General features: G+C 34.1%; 1 protein-coding gene across 6 annotated transcripts in view; it reads right to left on the minus strand.

Moving 5' to 3' along the window:
• Positions 1-23,464, minus strand: part of Septin4 (septin 4) — a 357,181-nt gene that overhangs the window by 2,628 nt on the left and 331,089 nt on the right. For 5 of the 6 annotated variants that reach the window (XM_068360037.1, XM_068360036.1, XM_068360039.1 and 2 more), the window contains 7 exons: positions 22,473-22,653; positions 18,316-18,408; positions 10,298-10,463; positions 8,288-8,438; positions 7,195-7,360; positions 2,082-2,215; positions 559-660 (listed from right to left, as the gene is read on the minus strand). In XM_068360037.1, coding sequence (XP_068216138.1) covers positions 559-660; positions 2,082-2,215; positions 7,195-7,360; positions 8,288-8,438; positions 10,298-10,463; positions 18,316-18,408; positions 22,473-22,653 — 993 coding nt within the window. The remainder of the gene's footprint in view (positions 1-558; positions 661-2,081; positions 2,216-7,194; positions 7,361-8,287; positions 8,439-10,297; positions 10,464-18,315; positions 18,409-22,472; positions 22,654-23,464) is intronic. The other variant, XM_068360040.1, reaches the window with a different exon arrangement.

Below are 23,464 nucleotides of genomic sequence, written 5' to 3' on the forward strand. Positions count from 1 at the left end.
TTTGACTGGTAATAAAATAAACACAAATAAAAAAAAATACCAATATAGAAATTAAATTTAGACGTTATTGTATCAATTTTGGGCGGATTAAATATTTTACACTAAATAAAAAAAAATACAGAATAAAGATATTGATTTTCAAGATCATATATTTAAATGAAACATAGAATATTTTCAATAGAGACCTAAAATGGAAATTGTAAACGTGAAAGTGCAAAAAGAGAAGGAAAAAATTTCCAAGGAAAAACGAACACGTCTTAATACAGTATGAAACAGGATAGAAACCTCCATTGAAAAAATAAAAGACAAATACAATTGATTTATTGATAAATCGGAGAGTAAAAGATACAAAAATAATTTATATTTATCTACAAGCAATAGGGAAACACAGATTTGATGCCCAAAGAAGGATTTAGACGTTATATAATGTAATGTACATATGATACAGTAGCTGCGTAGGAAGTGTGAAACTAAAGACAGCAAACTACTGACTGTGCAGCTGAAAGTCACGTGAAATTTCACTTATGTTATAATGTGAGTAAAAGTAATTAAATTTACCTCTTCATCCTTTTGTTGTAAGAGTTTATCGGCGTCTCCTACGTGGTCGAAGTTGGCTGCGCTTTCTCGCTTCAATTTGTTTCTCTCTTTCATGGCCACCTGCTAAAGTGCACAAAGGGAAGGAAACACATGAATTAATTATTATTATTATTATTATTATTATCGTTACTTGCTAAGCTACAACCCTAGTTGGAAAAGAAGGATGCTATAAGCCCCCAACAGGGAAAATAGCCCAGTGAGGAAAGGAAAAAAGGAAAAATAAAATATCTTAAAAAGAGTAACAGCATTAAAATAAATATCTCCCATATAAATTATGTAAACTTTAACAAAACAAGAGGAAGAGAAATTAGATAGAATATTGTACCCTCAAGCAAGAGAACTCTAACCCAAGACAATGGAAGACCATGGTACAGAGGCTATGGCAATAAAACGGGGATAGCCTAAAGTTAGATAAGGAGGGCTATTAGTTGAATTGTGTCAGATATGTCTGATCTAAAGACTGACTTCGATATCATGTCGATGACCCCTCACACATAAAAAAAAAAAAAAAAAAAAAAAAAAAATAGGTTAAATGAACATTTACATAACAGGACTTGCATACATAATAGTTACACTAAATACTAAATACTTCACAACCTCTGAAAATATGCTTGGAAGTATATGCAGGACAGACAAATCTCAACTGGTTAGTCTCTCAATGCTTTATCCACCATATCACTGATATTTTAATATACATTATAGTACTTAGATCAAGAGTGGTAGGTCATATGCTCATTGTGTAATAGAAATAATTTCTATATATCTATAATTATTAATGACAATTGAATGGAAATCTACATTCTTTCAGATTACTAATATATCCACATTTCACAAATAAATTCTAATGATAGCTCAGTCTTCCCTACATCAAATCTAAAAGTTTAAAGCGCGAGGAAAATGTAAGTTTGATAACAGGCTGGAATTCTTTTCTACTCCTAAGACGAAACTTAACAGCATTTTATCATAGAAGTTTATCTGAGTGTATCTTAAGATATGTTATGTATATAACTCATGGGGGTATATGAGAACAGAGACATTTAAGGATGTATTATTTCACGTTTACATTGTAGTTTTATTATGTATTATATTTACTACTGTATCTAATCGTGAGCCTTTCCATGTAATGTATTTGAGTTGTTTATACATTGTCGTCATGAAATAGGATAAATGCGTTCGATAGATAAACCCAAATAAGCTTCACTGACTTATATTACATAGCAACATTGGAAACTACTACATACAAAAATACTTTCAACATATTGAACTTCAATGTAAACATTCCTAGTTAAAAAAAACCATCCATCATTTTAAATGAGGTAGACCTAAATATTTCAAGCAATGCAACTAAAGTCAAATATAAAACCAAGAGATGTTTGTGGTATTCTATGGAAGACATTTAAGACATTTTGTGACTTGCCCTGAGTGTAAACAATCGCCGAACAACCTACACTTCCAGAAACAAACATGACATACTATACTCTGACCTGCATTTGTGAGATACACTGCGCTCGGAAATTCTCGTAATGGACGTCTTGAGTGACTTCTTTCATGTCCTGCATGTGCGTCGAGATGAGCATTGTGCGCAGTTTGACGAAGTCGCAGTGCAAAGAGTTCTCCACTGAAGAGAAAGAAGAAGAAATCATCGAGACGATCTAGTAAATTTTGCTTGGGTCACTGTGACCTTCATAATGTATTGGGAATAATGTTTAAGGTAATTCAATGAAACTCGGCTATTAATGTGAATTCAAATATAGCGTCGGAATTTAGTCACGAAATCTATGTATATGATAACAACTGCTTGTAACACCATAAACGCACTATATATACAGTATATATACATATGCAGTATATAAAGTATATACATACACATATACATACACACACACATATATAAATATATATATATATATAAATATATATATATACATATATATATATACACACACACACATATATATATATATATATATATATATATATATATATGTATATATATACACACATATATATATATACATATATATATATATATATATATATATATATATATATATGTATATATATATGTGTGTATATATATACATATATATATATATATATATATATATATATATGTGTGTGTGTGTGTGTGTATGTATGTATATCATCTATGTAATATATCTACATACTTATATATACATACATATATATATATATATATATATATATATATATATATATATATATATATATCTATATATATATCTATATCTATATCTATATATATATATATATATATATATATATATATATATGTATATCATCTATCTAATCTATCTATATAGCCTACTTATATATATATATATATATATATATATATATATATATATATATAGTTATACATACATATATATATATATATATATATATATATATATATATATGTATATATATATATGTGTGTGTATGTTTGTATTAGTGGTCATGGTGTTACATACGGTTGCATATATATATCGTATATACACCAGGAGCGGACTGAAACTGAAAATAGACCCTGGAGTTTTGTGTTTGAAGCAGCCCAATACCCACTTGGCGAGCAAAGCTGGGGGTTGGGAGATTTTCTTTTTTCTTGATAAAGAGGTTTGTATTAATTTATAAACCCCCTAATTAATAAATTCATGGTATAAAGATAAAAAACTGCTATAATTTACACTATACAGTAAAGTTCCTATGTCACTGAACTGTATTATTCGTATAAAATCAAACACACACAGTACTTGACCCAACATTTTGATTATAAGTATTGAATGAACATATTTTATCATAATGATAAAAAGATAATTCTTGTACTGCCCCTGAAATATCATCATTACTATCAATATTACATAAAAATAATATTAACATCATTTGGTTATTATTATTGCTATTCTTGATAATAACAATCAAAATAAAATATTTTAAAAACATTAACAACATTAAAACAGATATTTCACATAAACTATAAAAATACTCATGTCAGTCTGTCCAACATAAAAACATTTGCTGTAAGTTTGACCTTTCGAAGTTCCACTGATTCAACTACCCGATTAGGAAAATCATTCCACAACTTGGTCACAGTTGGAATAAAACTTCTAGAATACTGTGTAGTATTGAGCCTCATGATGGAGAAGGCCTGACCATTAGAATTAACTAAATGCCTAGTATTACGAACAGGATGGAACTGTCCGGGTAAGATCGGAATGTAAAGGATGGGCAGAATTATAAAAAAATCTTATGCAACATGCATAATGAACTAATTGAACGACGGTGCCAAAGATTAATATCTAGAGCAGGAATAAGAAATTTATTAGATAAGTTCCTGTCCAACAAATTAAGATGAGAATCAGCAGCTTAAGACCAGACAGGAGAACAATACTTGAAACAAGGTGGAATGAAAGAATTAAAACACTTCTCCAGAAAAAAATTTATCTTAAAAGACTCTCAATGAGCCAATTTTTTGTGCAAATGAAGAAGACACAGACCTGATGTGTTTCTCAAGTGTAAATTTGCTGTCAAAAATCACAGCTAAAATTTTAAGAGTCATACAAAGTTAAAGAAACATTATCAATGCTGAGATCCGGATGTTGAGGAGCCACTGTCCTTGACCCTCTTACAATCATACTTTGAGTTTTGTTAGGATTCAAATTTATAACCCATAATTTGCACCATGCACTAATTCTAGCTAGATCTCTATTAAGGGATTCAGCAACCCCAGATCTACATTCAGGAGATGGAATTGATGCAAAGAGAATAGCATCATCTGCATATGCAACAAGCTTGTTTTCTAGACCAAACCACATGTCATGTGTATATAGTGTAAAAGGTAATGGGCCAAGAACACTATCCTGAGGAACACCAAGTATTACATTCCTATACTTATTATGGTGCCCATCAACAACTATTTACGATCTAATATGCAGCCCCTAGACTATACAACAGGCTCCCACGAGACATCCGAATAATTGAAGATACTATGGCTTTCAAGAGGAAACTGAAGACCTTATTCTGTGAGAAGAAAATATCACGAATTTCTAAGGCCAGAGATGCTGCATCTAAAGACCTGACACAGATAAGGCAAATAAAAGATAGCAATGGTATAGTTCTAGCAGAAGAGAAAAAAATTAAAAGAAGGTGGGAAACTTATTTTGAAGGACTATTGAATGAGGAGAACCCAAGAACAGTATTTGAAGATGTACTTCCAAACGAGACAATTACCATAGGAGTGACTAGAAGAGAAGTAGAACAAGCAGTAAAGAACATGAAAAATAGTAAAGCTGCAGGACCGGATAATATACCAGTAGAGGCATGGAAGAGTCTTGGAGAGGAAGGCATAGATATCTCGTGGGACCTGACGCAGAAGATCTTCAATCAGGAAAAGATGCCAGAGGATTGGAGGAGCCTAATCATTCCCATCTATAAGGGGAAGGGAGACATCCAGGAATGTGGCAACTACAGAGGCATAAAGCTGATAAGCTATACTATGAAAATATGGGAGAAGATCATTGAGAAGAGACTCAGAGATGAAACAACAATTGGTGAGGAACAATTTGGATTCATACCTGGAAGAGGGACTGTAGAAGCAATATTTGCTTTGAGGCAGACGATAGAAAAACATCAGGAGAAACAGAAAGGATTACATATGTTCTTTATTGACATGGAAAAGGCATACGATCGAGTACCACGTCAGGAGCTGTGGAGATGTAAGAGAGAAAGGGGAGTCCCTGAGTAATACGTAAGAATCACCCAAGATATGTATGAGAGGGCAGAAGCAAATGTTAAGAGCAGTATAGGCTTAACAGAAAGTTTCCCAGTAAATGTGGGACTACATCAGGGGTCTGCATTGAGCCCTTACCTATTTGATCTGGTCATGGATGTAGTAACACAAGATATTAGAGATCAGTCTCCTTGGTGTATGCTTTTTGCTGATGATGTTATACTGTGTAGCACTAGGCGAGAGGTAGTAGAAGAGAAACTGGAGGAGTGGAGAAGAGAAATGGAAAATAGAGGATTGAAGATCAGCAGGAAAAAGACAGAGTATTTGAGACTGAAAAATGGGGGGAATGGGGAAGTTAGTTTACAAGGAGGGAGAATGAAAAGAGTTGAAAATTTCAAGTATTTAGGATCAACAGTTGCAGAGGATGGTGACCTGGGGGCAGATATAAACCAAAGAATACAAGCAGGATGGAAGAATTGGAAAAAAAAGTGTGTGTAGTCCAATGCGACACGAAAATAGGGGTTAAGTTGTAAGGTAAAGTACACAGGACAGTTGTGAGACCGGCAATGATGTATGGAGCGGAGACGTGGGCAATAAAGAAGACAGAAGAAAAGAAGATCGATGTGGCAGAGATGAGAATGTTGAGATGGATGTGTGACAAGAAGAGATAAGATACGGAATGAAGTAATTAGGGGTACCGCAGGAGTTAGAAAACTATCAGATAAGATCCAAGAAAGTAGACTGAGGTGGTATGGTCATGTCATGAGAAGAGGAGAGTGTTGAAAATGGAGGTACAGGGAACGAGAAGGAGAGAGAGACCAAAGCGAAGGTAGATTGACTGTATCAGGGATGACCTTCGATCAAAGGGATTGACCGGTGATGAAGTGTGGGACAGAGATAGATGGAGAAAACTGACCATAAACATCGACCCCACATAGAAGTGGGAAAGGTGTAGACAAAGAAGAAGCTAGTCCTAATATATATATATATATATATATATATATATATATATATATATATATATATATATATATATATATATGTATATATATTATGTGTATGCATATATGATAAAAAAAAAAAAAAACACCCATTTAAATTAGGAACTCTTTTGCTTGAATATAATTCAAGATAAAAGTTGCGATGCTTCCCATTTTTTGACAAACTTTCATTACTTTTTCTTAATGAAATAAAATTAAGAATAAACATGACTTTGGCTCAGTGGGATACATTTTGAAAAGTAATCATATCTTCAATGAATAAAAAAAAAAAACATACTAAAAAGGTATTTACTTTAGCAAATGAAATGCAAGCTCTCTGTAAATTCCTTTTCACTTGTACAATGTAGTCCCTACCGCACGAGGACATAATGAAAAAGGGCTGGCTTTCAGATTTCAAAATCTGAGATAACTAATTTTTTTTTTCCAAAATTATAAATATCTCGCCAGAATAAAGATTAATACAATTTACATCCTTTGATTATTCAAAACTTTTTTAAAACCCTTTTAGAATTATACTACACGCAAAATCCTACAATTTGTTTTTAATCTATTGTGTAGCCTTAGAAAACTGCTGTGTATAGAGGCATGTACAGTTAGACAGTAATTCCTGGCATACCTCGCTCTGGGGAAGTGCACACTGTCACACCCTTACTGAACGGAGAGTTCCTGTGTGTAGCCCCTCCCACCACTGATGCCTTGCCTCCACCAGGGTGCGCTTCTTCAGATCGTGGTGTACCAAGAATTCCTGTGTTCAGCTGTAAATTTGCAAGATTAGTTAAACTTTGGAATGAAACCGAGAGAGCAAGTATCCTAAAGATGGATCTCCCTCCAAAACAAGCTCAGCTGCAGTTGCAGCAAACTTGCCTTCCACAATGCCCCACGGATACTGTCTCCCCCTCATCTTCTTCCCTGCAACTTCGATGATGCAGTTGGAGCCTATCACAGCGAAGGGTATGGAAGCTTTCAGTTCGCGGTCTTGCTGCTTGAAGTCTTCGTCCTCGTCTGAATCACATTCCGGAAACTGATAAATCTGTTTGAGAAAGAATGGTCATTAAATATTATACAGTATAAGCTAGAGAACATCGTGACAATGGATACCTCAATGTGTACCTTGTGCGTGTTTACATACATTCAAATGTATGTATGGTTCATTCTTTTCGTTTCCTAATAATTTTTTTTTATCATACATACAAATAAATGTTTTCAATATAAATATTTGGATTTTTACATGACTATTTAAAAAAAAGGTGCCATTCCCTAAAAGCAAACTAAAATTCTTAATCTAGAGAGAAAATCAAGAACTTAAACTTGGTAAGCGCAAAGTGGTTAACAATTACCTCATCTTTGAGACTGAAAAGCTAAACTATTGATTTTCCTCTTTCTTTTTAATATAAATTTTATCTTGCCAATAAATGAAATGGAAGTAGTGGAAAAACAGGAAGCGTCTGGTTTTATGTTCAAATTAGATGTAATCTATTGATGAAATGAGAGACTTTTTTTAGTTGCAAAAGCAGGATGCTATAAACCCAAGGGCTCCAACAAGGAAAAATATCCCAGTCAGGAAAAGAAATAAGGAAACAAATAACCTAAGAGCAATGAATGATTGAATAAACTACTCTAAGAACAGTATCAACATTAAAATAGACCTTTCATTTGTAAACTATAAAAAGAGACTTATGTCAGCCTGTTCAACATACATCAATTGGATATACCAGGTCTTTAATGCCAGTATGAACATACTATAAAATGATTTCTTATCGGTTCACCTGAAAATGAAGAGCAAACCTTCTAATGTTAATGCCGAAACATCTTTGTTTAGACGAAAGAAATAATTTTTTTTTTCATCTTTTTATTAAAAAGTTAAATTACTGTACATATTCTTTACAATCACAATATTTACAGTATAACCACATAGTAGATTCTCAACTGTCTGATGGTCGCAGTAAACCTGACCCACCTTAATCTTATTTTCATCTATGTCATTGATAATGTTGACCTTGAGCTTCTTAATTTCGGATTTGGTTAAAGTATCTGCCTTGGCTATGACAGGCACGATGTTCACCTTGCGGTGCAAACGCTTCATGAATTCCACGTCGAGTTGGCGCAATCTGAAAGAAGCATCGTCAAGGAAACAGTTAGTATGTTAACAATAAGTACTTCCGCAAGCACACACACACACACACACACACACACACACTGCTGAGAGCAGAGTGAGTACTGTATTATTATTATTATTATTATTATTATTATTATTATTATTATTATTATTATTATAAGCAGATCTTCTAGGAGAAGGACACTCCAAAATCAAACCATTGTTCTCTAGTCTTGGGTAGTGCCATAACCTCTGTACCATGGCCTTCCACTGTCTTGGGTTAGAGTTCTCTTGCTTGTCAGCATGTTCAACATAAAAGCATCTGCTGCAACTTTGAACTTTTGAAGTTCTACTGATTCAACTACCCGATTAGGAAGATCATTCCACAACTTGGTCACACCTGGAATAAAACTTCTAGAGTACTGTGTAGTTCCCCTGGTTCCTTTCCCTAAAAGGAATTAAATTCGAATTATGGGCAGTTTAAGAGCACTTGAATATATTCCCCTTTGAATGTCAAGTATTCCCAGGGTAAAGTGTATACAATATTTATGTACTTTTTATGATTTTATATTTCCCAGTATAAAAATATGCCGTCGAATTAAGGTATTTATACTTCGAATTAAAATCAATTCATCTCCACCAGAGAAGTCAATTAGTAAAATGGCTGTTTTATGAATCTTGGTACTTACATACGTGACACTTTCATATTTCCAAACATTAAGCCAAAATACTTTTCAATATCGAAGAGACTCTGTCTTGGGCATATATAAAAATTACTTTTATGGCATTGGCCCAGACAGAAGCGTTTATAGAAAAGAATTTTCACCGTTTAAAAGAGTGAATTCGATATCAACAACAATTTGTGGCTAGATATTTGAGAGTTTAATAGTCATGTGTGTGTGTGCGTGCGTGTGTGTGTGTGTGTGTGTGTGTAGAAATCACGAAAGCTGACACGCGATGAGCTTAAGATATGTATTACAGCCACGAAAGGAAAAATGAAAAGACTTGATTGGAGTTAGTACTTTCGTATTATTAGTGGCATCCATGGACTCGTAATGATGATACATATACAAAGAGATCGTATTTATACAGGAGAATTGGATCCCTCAGTTGACAGCTTCTTGATGATTCCACATAAGTCAGATTTTAGACAAGATGATAATACCGGATTAACTGAAAACAGACCAGGGCTTATGTTTAAATTGTTGAACTTTGCTACAGGCAATTAAAAAAAAAGAAAAAAGAATTCAATAATGCCTATACCCAAGGGAATATTGTTAGAAGCCTTTTAAATAGACAGTACTTCTCCTCTTCTTCTTTGTCTGCATCTTTTCTCACTTTATGTGGGGTCGATGTTTCTAGCCAGCATTCTCCATCTACCTCTGTCCCACACTTCATCATATATATGCCCTAGCATTAATTCTAATCTCACAATCTCCACTGGCCATATTGGTTTGTTTCCCGTTAATCCTGTATTATCCAATATTATCCTCTCATATAAAATCTGACTTATCTGGAATTATCAAGTAACTGACAGCTGAGGGATCAAATTCTCCTGTATAAATACGACCTTTTGTATAATGTATTCTTTGGGGCTATGGCTGTGAGTCTGCAAGGAACGAACGATGTGTATGCTTATTGTCGAGTATGTTGATGTCACTAATGGACGAAAGTATTAACTCTAATCAAGTCTTTTCATTGTACACACACACACACACACACACACACACACACACACACACACACATATATATATATATATATATATATATATATATATATATATATATATATATATATATAATCTCTCTCTCTCTCTCTCTCTCTCTCTCTCTCTCTCTCTCTCTTTTCCTCCTATCCAATTTGACTTACCCATGGCCATAGGGAGGGATGAAGTAGAGACAGCAATGCACTCTGTGGTCCTGGATATTCTTTCGGTTAAGTCCAGATTCATCCTGGAAAAATTTATTGAACTGCTCGTCCACATATCGCTCAACGCTCTTCCAGCCTTCTTCGCAGTTCACTGCGTCTCCGAAACCTTGTAATAAACGAAAAAAAATAAGAAATAAAATTAACCGTTGAATGACTGAATTGATAAAATAAACATTTGTAAACTAAATTAATTCAGTAAGAAATAGTGCAGCATCTGAAACAATGGGAAACATTTTAAGAAAATAGTAAAAGAAATATAACCTTTGAGTCATGCAGGGCATATCACCCATATCATCTTTTTTTTAATGTGTTTTAACTAAAAGAGAATTATTCCCCTTTTTAAAATCTTGACTTAATTAAGCTTGATTTTCCCCTTGACATATTAAAGTGACCATGAAATGCATGACATCGCTTATGTCTTTATGATAGGGGGGGGGAGGAAAAGCAGGATGCTATTAGCCCGAGGGCTCGAACAGGGAAAATAACCTAGTGAGGAAAGGAAATAAGGAAACTAAAAGAGGACTAATTAACAATTAAAATAAGATATTTTAAGAACAGGAACAACATTAAAATAAATCTTTCATATATAAACTATAAAAACTTAATAAAACAAGAGGATGAGATGTAAGATAGAATAGTGTGCCCGAATGTACCCTCAAGCAAGAGAACTCTAACTCAAGATAGTGGAAGACCATGGTACAGAGGCTATGGCACTATCGAAGACCAGAGAACATTGGTTTGATTTTGAAGTGGCCCACTCCTAGAAGAGTTGTCTACCATAGTTAGTCTCTTTTACCCTTACTAAAAGGAAAGTTGGAAAAGCTGGATGCTATAAGCCCAAGGGCTCCAACAAGGAAAAATAGTCTGATGAGGAAAGGAAATAAGCAAACAAACTATAATTGAGAAATAATGAACAATCGAAATAACATATTTTAAGAACAGTAACATCATAAAAATATATCTTTCATAAAAAACTATAAAAAGAGACTTGTGTCAGCCTATTCAAAGTATAAAAATTCGCTGTATTTTTGAACTTTTGAAGTTCCACCGATTCAACTATGGCGATCAACGATACTGATCGTGATACCTTTACTCCAATAAAAAGCTAACTCATTTATTAGTCTCGGGTCGAGTAGGCTACAATGTTGAAGAACATTACTGATCGAGTCAGTCAAGTGTGATTGACATTCCTGATATTAACAATCATTCAGAAACAGCCTTTTAGTCGGCCTCTTATTAACTTCTACATTATTGAAATGGCCCATTCCCCTTTCGGTATTGCTCAAAATCCCAAAGACATACATCACCATTTCTACTATAAAAAAATAGTACTTGTATTCTTTGCCAACATACAAGACTGCGTCTATGATTAGAACAAGACTCATGTCAAAATAAAAATTACCATTGAGGATTATTACCAAAAGTGCCCCAGAGGAAGTATTTATATATACTGTATATATATATATATATATATATATATATATATATATATATATATATGTGTGTGTGTGTGTGGGTACACAAACACACACACACACACACGCACACACACACACACACACACATATATATATATATATATATATATATATATATATATATATATATGAAAACATCCCTGTCAAACATCCTGGGGATTTTATGAAATTCATTCAGAAAAAAAACCCCACATTTAAGTTTTTTTTTCATATTTCCCTCAATCTATTACCCAACCCTTGGTTATCTATTTGAGAATAAAGGCAAACAGCTCAAAATGTTAAAGATACTCTTGTTTTCACGTCACTAAGTAAAATATATATATATATATATATATATATATATATATATATATATATATATATATATATATATATATACATTTATGAAGAGTTTATAACCAATATCTTTATTCATTGCTTTCTTTATTAAAGGGGAGATGTGACGTTTGTGTTCTCATGAAATATAGTCATATTTAGAAAATATCTTATCATTTCAGGAAACTGGAACATACTGGAAATATACGCATTTTCAATCCATTACTTCATTAACTTCAGTAAAAGTAAAATCTGCATCATGGTGAACTTCACACACACACACACACACACACACACACACACACACACACACACACATATATATATATATATATATATATATATATATATATATATATATATATATATAAATCATCATCATCACCATCTCCTCCTACGCCTATTGACACAAAAGTCCTCGGCTAGATTTCGCCAGTCGTCTCTATCTTGAGCTTTTAAATAAATACTTCTCCATTCATCATCTCCTATTTCACGCTTCATTGTCCCCAGCCATGTAGGCCTGGGCCTTCCAACTCTTCTAGTGCCTTGTGGAGCCCGGTTGAAAATTTGGTGAACTAATCTCTCTTGGGGAGTGCGAAGAGCATGAACAAACCATCTCCATCTACCCCTCAACATGATCTCATCTACATATGGCACCTGATTCTTCACTCCCAATATCCTTCCGAGGGCTTTGTTCCCAAATCTACTAAATCTGTTGGATATTGTTTCATTGTCACACCACGACTCATGTCCATACGGTAACACCGATCTCACTAAACTGATATCTAGTCTGATTTTTATATGTAATTTCAGGCGATTTGATTTCCAAATTTTACGTACCCTAGCTATTGTCTGATTTGCTTTTTACAATTTTTCATTAAACTCATATTCTAAATATCCTGTATTAGATATCATAGTTCCTATATATTTAAATGATTTTACCTCATCAATCCTTTCTCCTTCCAATGATATATCATCTTTCACTGCATATCCCGTTCTCATCATCTCTGTCTTTCTTCTATTTATCTTAAGCTCAACCTCATGTGATATTTCATGCATTCTGGTAAGCAAGCTTTGCCAGTCCTTTGGTATTCTGCTAATAAGGACAGCGTCATCAGCATACTCTAAGTCAGCTAGTTTCCTGTTACCAATCCAATCCAATCTATCTCCATCATCCCCAACTGTTCTATGCATTACAAAATCCATGAGGAGGATAAACAACATAAGTGACGACAACTATGCTCATGAACAGACTTAATCAAATTTACATATTTAAGAGGAATTCCATATTAACGCAAGACTATAAACACAATTGGCCGGTGCACGATATCAAAAAATCTTTCATAGTCTACAAATGCCATCAAAAGTGGATTCCTATATTCTACACATTGCTGTACATGTCTCAAAATGAAAATTTGGTCTGTACAACTTCTACCTTTTATAAATCCTGCGTGTTCATTTCTCAGCTTTTCATTAATCTTTCTCTCTAGTCTTTTTTAGAATAAGCATACTATATATTTTCATAAACACTGACGTAAGTGTGATGCCTCTGTAATTAATGCAATCGGTCAGATCTGATTTTTTGCCATTTTCACCAACGCTCCTAGATCCCATTCATCAGGTTTTGCCTCTTCACGTCACATTCTACAAAATAATCTTGTAAGTATTTTGGTAATCACTTCATTTCCGCCAATATCATCTCGGCAGTTTTTCCATCGTATACTAGGGCTTTCCATCTCTCGAATTTTTTAATGATAGCTTCGACTTCGAACACACTGAATTCATTCATGAGCACATCAAGGTCTTCCTCAGCTTCAGGTATATCAATCAAATTATTCCCTTCATATCTCCTATTCATGACTTCACTAAAGTGTTCCATCCAGCATTGCCTTTCTTCATCTTCTGTTGTTATAACAGATCAATCTCTCTTTTTTTATGGGTATATGCTTCTTCTTTGCCCCAGTCGAGATTTCGTTAATAATTCTATGAGCGATTCTCACTCCATAGCCACACCTTGAATTCATAGCTGTGTCAGCCTCATCTCCTTTCCCGTCTAAATATTCTCTCCAGTCATACCTGGCTTTTCCTCTGACCTTACTATCAAAACGGGAATACTTAGAATGCTCTACATTGTAATTTTCATTACCTCCTCGAAAACTTTCAACAATACATATCTCTTTGTCTCCTTTTTATAGTATCCAAAGTATCAATTGATATCCATGGTTTTCTCTTATAACTATATGTCCCAAAACTTCACTACCAACTGACTGATATATGTTCTTAATATCACAGCATTCTTCATTAATTGTCTGCTCTTCTTCTCTTAAAGTCTTTAAGACTGCAAATCGATTCCTACATTCAATTGCAAGGGTTTCTCTGAGCTCATCATCTAGAAGCTTAGTTGTATCAAAGCTAGGTATTATTTCTATATATCTGTTGGGTGTTCAGTTTTAATTTCAGTGTGGCAATGAGGAGCTGGTGATCACTACCAATATCTACACCTCTATAGCTTCATACATTTCACAGAGTCCTTCTTCTCTCTTTATTAATGACTATGTGATCTATTTAATTTTTGTAATTGCCACATGGGGAAGTCCTTGTATATTTGTGGATGTCCTTTTACTGGAAAAGAGTACCTCCAATAACAAGATTGTTCGTTGAACAAAAACTTATAAAATGTGACCCATTTTCATTTGCAACTTAGCCAAGGCCCCCAACACCCATCACATTCTCTATCCCTTGATTATTCCTTTAAACTTAGCACTGAAGTCCCCAATTACAATTTTCATATCTCTCTCAGGGATCTCATCTATTACGCTCTACAGTTCTTCATAGTTTTCATCTTTCCTTTCTTCAGGGGAATCATTTGTTGGTGCATAGCAAACTATAATACTCAAATTGAACTGCTTTGATTTTAACTTTGCAAGTAACAATGTACTATTTACAGGTCTCCATACCGTTAATGCCGTTTTTGCTCTTGGTGTCATCATCATTCCTACCCCTTCTCTTCCAACTCCATCTGTTCTTCCTGAGTAGATATATATATATATATATATATATATATATATATATATATACTGTATATATATGTATATATATATATATATATATGTGTGTGTATATATATATATGTGTATATATATATATATATATATATATATATATATATATATATATATTGCCTTGGTCCAAGATTTCCTAACCAATTCCCTTACAACATGTTTCAGTTTGGGCTAAAGATATCCAAACTATATTTCATAAATTCATTCTCCACTTGCTGTAGCTTCCAAATCTGATTCATGGTTTAAACTTCCTAATTACCAATTTTAATTTTTTCTTTAGTATTTATAGACCAGGAGATTCTTAGCTTTGGCTAGATTCATCAAAGGATAGCCAGTTCCTTGTGATGCGCAGTGTCTATCTAACTAAGGCAAGTGACCCCTGCCGGTCCGTACTAATTCCAGTATCTTCTTAAGCCAAGCATCAGGAGTAAACCCCGAAAAGACATCTAGTCTATCGCCTCAAACCCAATCCGTCACCCTGGTGCCAGTGACTTCATCGAGATTTAAGGGGGCACTTTCCCCACACCCAAAGTTCTTGTTACTCCACCAAGTTGGTAAACATGGATTGTTAAAATGTACCTACTAGCACGGTGTAATATATATATATATATATATATATATATATTTATATATATATATACATACATATATATATATATACATACATACATATATATACATATATATATATATATATATACATAATTATATATATATATATATATATATATATATATATATATATACAGAGAGAGAGAGAGAGAGAGAGAGAGAGAGAGAGAGAGAGAGAGAGAGAGAGAGAGAGAGAGAGAGAGAGAGAGAGAGATTATTATGACCCTGTTGACGAACTGCAAGACTTTTTCCAGAAACCTATAACACTTTTAACTATGGTGATAAGTTTTGTAGGTTTGAAACAAGGATGTATGGTTTTTCAAAGGATGTTTGTGATCAAGTTTGCTCCCCTGTAGACATATAATTATGGGAGAATGCTCATGAATAAGGAGCTTGAGTTCTTCATATTTGGCCCTTAAACCCTGACAATTCCATTGCAAAATGGAGGAAAAACCTATGGTTTATATTTTGGTAGACCCCTTAGATGGAGTCTTCCCATTAGCAGTTTTTGATGTAACCCTATTTCCAGGTGGTTTTATTAAAGAGGGTCTTGATAGATTGGGTTTAGCATTTATGATTTTCTTTTTGTCTTTTTGATCTAATTGTTGAGGGGGATGGTGGACCTCAACTTGAATTTCCGATTTGTTTAAATTGACTTCCAGTTGATCAGAGGCATCAACAAACAAAACATTATATTTATTTGACGTTATAATTTTGATATTTCTAATGGAGGGGGCGAGAGAGATGGAGGTCTCACTCTTTTCCAATTAACAGGTGGTGAGCTACCAGGTTTTTGCATCTTCCCTAATACAGGTGCACCTGGTAACTTGGTTTCAGGTGGAATCTCCATCAAATCAGGCAATAGAAAATAAGAGGGGGTAATATACATAAGTATGTGGATTTGACGACCTGTGAACATCAGATCGAGTGTTTGGTACTTCCAAATGATTGAGTCCACTACCAAGAGAGGAGAAAAGCAGCAGAGACTGGTGAAATCTGAAAATGGAGCGCGGAAGAACAGAATATTTAACATAAACTACTATTTGAGAGTAAATATCATGGGAGATATAAAAGGAATTATGAATTAAATGAGATGAATAAGGTTGTAAAAGCTATAAAAAAGGGCAAAATTGAAGAATCGCATCAATAGAATTCATGAAAGGACTCGAAATCACACATTTTCATAGATTTGTAGTGTGATTATTAAATAAATCTAAATATAAGTATGATGATATTGACAGTGATGGGTTTCCTAATATTGAGGCGAGATTACTCCTTTAAAAAGCAAAAATCTCACTTTAATACTAATTTGCTGGCATCCGTTTAAGGTAGGTACCTTGTAAGATCACGCGCAACCAGTACTTCTTCTGTCTTACTAGGAACGCTTCTTTACTTAGTTTTTTTTTTTTTTTTTTTTTTTCTTTTTGATGAGGCGCATTTGCATTAACTCGCAGCGGTGCCCTCTTAGCTCGGTAAAGTCTCCTGCTATCTGATTGGTTAGAATAATCTCGTCCAACCAATCAGCGAGCAGGAAACTTTTCCGAACTAAAAAGGGCACCACTGCGAGTCGGTGCAAATCTGCCTCACTAAAAAGAATTTACTATAGGAAGTCAAGCGTCCATTTCCCCGACGTTGTCCTTATTTGACTGTATGTGGAAAATCGAGCATGAATATTAAATGGTGCTTGACGTTATATATATTTCCTGGGCTCTTTCCAAACGAGGCAGGGGCGGTGTGTGTGTGTATCTTTATTCAGCAGCACTATTTCAATGGGGATGGCAGTCAAATTCAAATAAGATATGGTTTTTTACTTTTATAGATTTAGCCCCGGAACGTTTTGGTCGCATCCCATGTCTGGTGTCATGGCGGTTGAAATGGGAGAGAAATATCCAAATGCTATGAAAATGTAACAGTCTAACCTGGTTGAGAAAGTAATGAAATGTTTGTTATTAAATTTGGATATCTATATAAAGAGAGAGAGAGAGAGAGAGAGAGAGAGAGAGAGAGAGAGAGAGAGAGAGAGAGAGAGAGAGAGAGAGAGAGAGAGAGAGTACATTTGCAAAGGTTTACCATTCGTAGTTGTAAAGCTGAAAAGGAGAAAGACACGGGAAATTTTTGTTTGCTGAAAAGGCAGAAGTGTTAGGACGAAAGGTTCTAAATATTTAGGACAGGGAAAGGGTTCGTAGAACATGAAGGTGTGAGATACATTGTATAAAAGAGGGGGGGGGGGGGCGGTTTAAGGAAGGAATATGTAATTTCTAAAGATTCTTATACATAGCAAGAGTATGAAAGGGAAAATGGTGAGGAGGTTTTTCTGGAAATTTTTCTTTTAAAAATAAGACGGAAAAAAGTAAAGCGAATGAAATGTTAAGAAGGAAGAAAAATATATATCATGATGTTCTCTGTTATTTAAATGTCAGAAGGTTTTAATGATCATGCAAGACATAGGTGAATGATGATCTAGCAATAGCACAACTTGCCTCTTACCCACCTGGAGTATCGACGACTGTTAGTCTAAGTTTAACGCCTCTCTCCTCGATTTCTATGGTCTTTTTTTCTATGGCGACAGTCTTCTCCACCAACGCTGTAAGGAAAGATATAAAAAAATCATAAAAGAAAATACATAATTTATATTTTCCTGTTAAAAAATTGTTTTTGGAAAATGTTATAGGGTTTTTAAACATAAATTTATCATAAAATGCCCAGATAATTTGAAAAAAAAAAAACAATCCCTTTTCCTCCTTGTAAGCAACGTCAAGAAAATACTTGAAGAAAGTCAACAAAACTAAAATATAATTTTCTAAAGGTAATTAGTTAAATAATTAATAAAAACTAAGTCCTAGATATTTAAGAAAGACCTAGAGTAACAAATATTCTCAGAAAGAAATGTTGTTTTTTTTTTTCTTTTTTTTTTTTTTGAGAGAGAGAGAGAGAGAGAGAGAGAGAGAGAGAGAGAGAGAGAGAGAGAGAGAGAGAGAGAGAGAGATCATCGTAACAATATTTGAGATAGATTATACTCAGCGCAGCGAATGATGGCCGAGAAGGGAGGATACTTGCTTTGAAACAGATTCCCCCACGGATACAATGTCTCCAAACTTCTCTGTTGCATACATTCTCTTTCTGTGTCTTTATAAATTGGTATACAGTATTTCTGAAATGTTTTCTCACTATTTACCTTTTCTTCCAAGAAGTATCTGTTCACGTTTTATATGACTGCTTTAGCTTGACTATGAAGTTGACCATATGACTAGCTAAACCAGGGGAACAGTCCAGCACAAGTGTGTGTGTGTGTGTGTGTATGTGTGTTTGTGTGTGTGTGTTTGTGTGTGTGTAGCGGCAACATTTGGCATATGAGCATGGGAGGGGTCCCCACTCATATGATACCTTTAAGTTTGGGGGAAACCTTTATACAGAAATGCGCTGAATTTTATCTCAATGGTGGTGTGGAACAACAGTTACAATAATTTTAGATACAGTTCCAGAAATATGCCAATTTATATATAAACAAAAAGAGAGAAAGTAAAACAGACAGAGGGTAAAGAGGTGGACCGGGGTCAGATAAGGAGGCCAAGTCGGTGATCTGTGGAGATAGGGCATAAGTTGGGGAATCCTCTTGAAACCAGGTGCCCTCCCCTATCGGGCCTTTCTTGCAGTGTTGAGTATAGCAATAGAATAATGAAAAAATAGCAATATTATTTCCAAGGAATATCGACAGATGATTATTTGAAAAAAATGGATTTGGATTTGGATTTTTGTCCTTTCTCATTAGGTATTTTGGAAAAAATACTCTAGAGGACTGTGAAATTTAAAAATTAATATCTTTTTAAATGAGCTATTGGACATTCCACGAGAACTTGGCACTTTAAGAACTCTTTCTTAGGACAGACATAGTCAAGAAATATATATCCAAGAACAGCGTTTCCTTCTGGCTTTGTGGAGCTATCAATTGAAAGTATCCTCAAACTTTGAGGAATGCAGGCCAACTCGGGTGAGGGCTCACAAAGTCAGGGTATCAGTTTCACACTGGCCTTCAGAAAGAGCCTGTCAGTAGTGCAGGTATTGAAGGCATGAGTCTAGAAATGTCAGATGACCTTCACCTCCCACTATCTGCAGGAGTATACCCAGAAATCCTTGGATACTTTACTCCTTAACCCTGTGGTGACTTCTCAATAGGTTGTGTGTGTAACCAGCCCACTCCATCACGGGAGAAGAAGCATCTTGTCTAAGATAATGTTTATTACATTAGTATGAGAATGAAAGTAAGCTGACTAAGATGAACTGCAGTGTAGCCGTTAATTGCTGAACGAGGCGATGATACGGGTAATTTTCAAAACCGAGCAACCTTTCTTCTATTCTTTTTTACACATGATCTGTGGGGAGGTATCTCTCACATCCTCCTCTAATGAAGGGATAATGCATGAATGTATGCCCACACCATTACTTGTCTTAAGGTCTGCGAACATTCTGACAACATATCCTGAAACTGAAATGGATATAAGGTCCTCCAGATACAAGACATTGTCTAAGTACAGGAAATTGAACCAGCAAGAATCTGGTTCATAAGGTTGCCTCCTTTCAACAGGAAGACAGAAGGTTTGTATTTGCATATGATCAAATCACAAACTTAAAAAGCAATTTGTATTTTTCCTAGCTATACAAACCAAACTTTTCAGTCCCATTAACGATCCAATCGCCGTTCCAGTTTGCGCTGAAGCTGTACTCCTAATTAAAGGACTCATGTTTGTAAAACTAGGAAAAATAATACACAATACTTTAATAATTTGTTTATATATATCATATATTTACATATATATATATATATATATATATATATATATATATATATATATATATAAAAATTATTACACAGCTGGTCTAGTGTAGAGTAAATATTTTATTCATGTATTTTACTTGTGTATGTAAGGGGTATATAGCTAGCTCGTAAGGTGAGTTCCTCTCATGTAGGTTTAAACATTTGTTTGTAAATTACGTAAGACTTTCGTCGTTCTTTTAATTGTATTTTTCATTCAAGTCAGTATATGTAAATTTACGTTATTTTCAAGAATTAACTTTTTATTTCACATATTTTGTTACGAAGTCTTATGTAATCTAAGTATGGTGTACGAACCATTCGAGGTTTGAAAACGAGTGCTTATATAGATTTTTTATGTTTTCACAAGGTATTGCGTCGTTATATTTCTATGTGTTTAGGATGTTCTTGAAAACCCCAGAGTTAATTTTATCTTTTTTTTTTAATGTTTCGAGGGGTAGGTGGGTGGAGCTAGCTGGGAGAGGGTTGCCTTGCAAGGGTTAGTTCTCCTGTTTGATAGACTTAGTTGGCAACTTTGGTGCCGCTAGAGCCTGCCCCCAAGCCACAAGAATAATCTATATAAAATTATCTAGATGTTTCAAGTCAATATACTGTATATGTGCCACTAGGAATTCATGAGCAACAGAAGAGATCCAGTCTGTCCCCATAAAAGACCCAACATCCTTTCTCCTCAAGTGCATCAAGTGTGTGCCCACTCAAAAGGGATTTGTAATTTCTATCCAACATATATCCTGTGTATCGGGTTCAAACGTTGATAAAGCCATTGAACACTATTTCCAGTCTATTGTATTATTATAAATATTTGTTTAATATGAATTTCTGTAACTGGTCCTGTGAGATTTAGGTGAGGACTGAAGTGTATTTATTTTGGTTTAAATGTTTGATTACCTCGTATGATAAAAAAAAAAAAACTAAGTGTATCAGTCACTTTTATATAAATTTCGTTTAGTATTTAATCATTGAGTGTTAAAGTGTTAACTATTTTCATTAATGTCAAGATTAAATATTTGTGTAAAATTTAATTTACAGTGAAACAAGTGATTATATAATTTTCAGTGTAATATTTTCTTGTCTTAGTCTAAGGTTTTGTTCAGATTTAATATTTTGAGTGATTCATTTTGGTGATAATTTTTTTATATTAATGTAAATTTTCCATAGAATATATTTATTTTTGTAAAGTGTGTAATATTTCGATCACCAGTTTTTCTTAGAGCTCTCTCGTAATCCCTGACTAAGAATCGAAGTAAAATGTTGTTTTGAACAGTTCAAGTAATTAATAACTCAGTTTTAAGTGTACTTAAAAGTCCTTTGGATATTCAGTGTTATTATATAATCTGGGAGTTATATAATTTTCTCAGAACTCGTATTAATTTTTTCAAGTGTAACAGATTTATGTAAAAATAAACAGGTGAGTTTGGAACTCGGGATGTTATGTAATTTGCCAGCCGTGATGTATATATATATATATATATATATATATATATATATATATATATATATATATATATACTGTATATATGTGTGTGTGAGTGCGCGCACGCGCGCATTATGTGTATTGTATAATTCATTCACTAAGGCTGCCAGGTATGCCTTCAGTGTATTGAGACAACATGACGAAAGAAAGGGATCGGGAACGTTGGTAAACGCATTTAGGGAAAGAAGTGAAATTGTAAAGTTGTAATTCCGATACTGTACCGTGTGAGGCACAATGACGACGCTACCACCCCATGAAAGAGAGAGAGAGAGAGAGAGAGAGAGAGAGAGAGAGAGAGAGAGAGAGAGAGAGAGAGAGAAATACAAGTATGAAACACACTTACATTCAGCCGTGGGAACTTTTCTTTCCCTATAGAGATCTGTGAGGAAGAGGCTGTTGATGAGCGTGGATTTTCCAAGACCCGATTCTCCTACGACCATCAACGTGAAGTCGAATCCCCTTTTGACGCTCTTCCGGTGCACTTGCTCAGGTAGGGTGGCGAAACCAATGAATTCTTGCGAGTTCTGTACAAAAAAATGAAAAAAAAGTTATAAATAAAATGAATAAGAATATAGCATGCATGCACAGCTTTATGGAAATATACATAGAACACAAGTTCTGCGTTACCAATCCATACGTATATATATATATATATATATATATATATATATATATATATATATGTATATATATATATATATATATATATATATATACACACAAATATATTATTATTATTATTATTATTATTATTATTATTATTATTATTATTATTATAACTTGCTAAGCTAAAACCCTAGTAGGAAAAACAGGATGATATAAGCCCAAGGGCTCCAACAGGGAAAATAGCCAAGTGAGGAAGGAAAATAAGGAAATAAATAAACTACTAGAAAATTAATTTACAATAAAATAAAATATTTCAAGAACAGTAGCAGCATTAAAATAAATATTTCATATATAAACTATATAAACTTTAAAAAATAGGAGAGAGAGAGAAATAAGATAGAATAGTGAGCCCGAGTGTACCTTCAAGCATGGGAACTCTAACCCAAGACGGTGGAAGACCATGGTACAGAGGCTATGGCACACCCATGACTAGAGAACAATGGTTTGATTTTGGAGTGTCATTCTCCTAGATGAGCTGCTTACTATAGCTAAAGAATCTCTTCTTCCCTTACCAAGAGGAGAGTGGATACTGAACTACTACAGTGCAGTAACCCCTTGGGTGAAGAATTGTTTGGTAATCTCAGTGTTGTCAGGTGTATGAGGACAGAGGAGAATATGTAAAGAATAGGCCAGACTTTTTGGTGTATGAGTGGGCAAAAGGAAAATGAG

Source organism: Palaemon carinicauda, chromosome 36 (assembly GCF_036898095.1).
Source record: "Palaemon carinicauda isolate YSFRI2023 chromosome 36, ASM3689809v2, whole genome shotgun sequence".
Taxonomy (NCBI): Eukaryota; Metazoa; Arthropoda; class Malacostraca; order Decapoda; family Palaemonidae; genus Palaemon; species Palaemon carinicauda.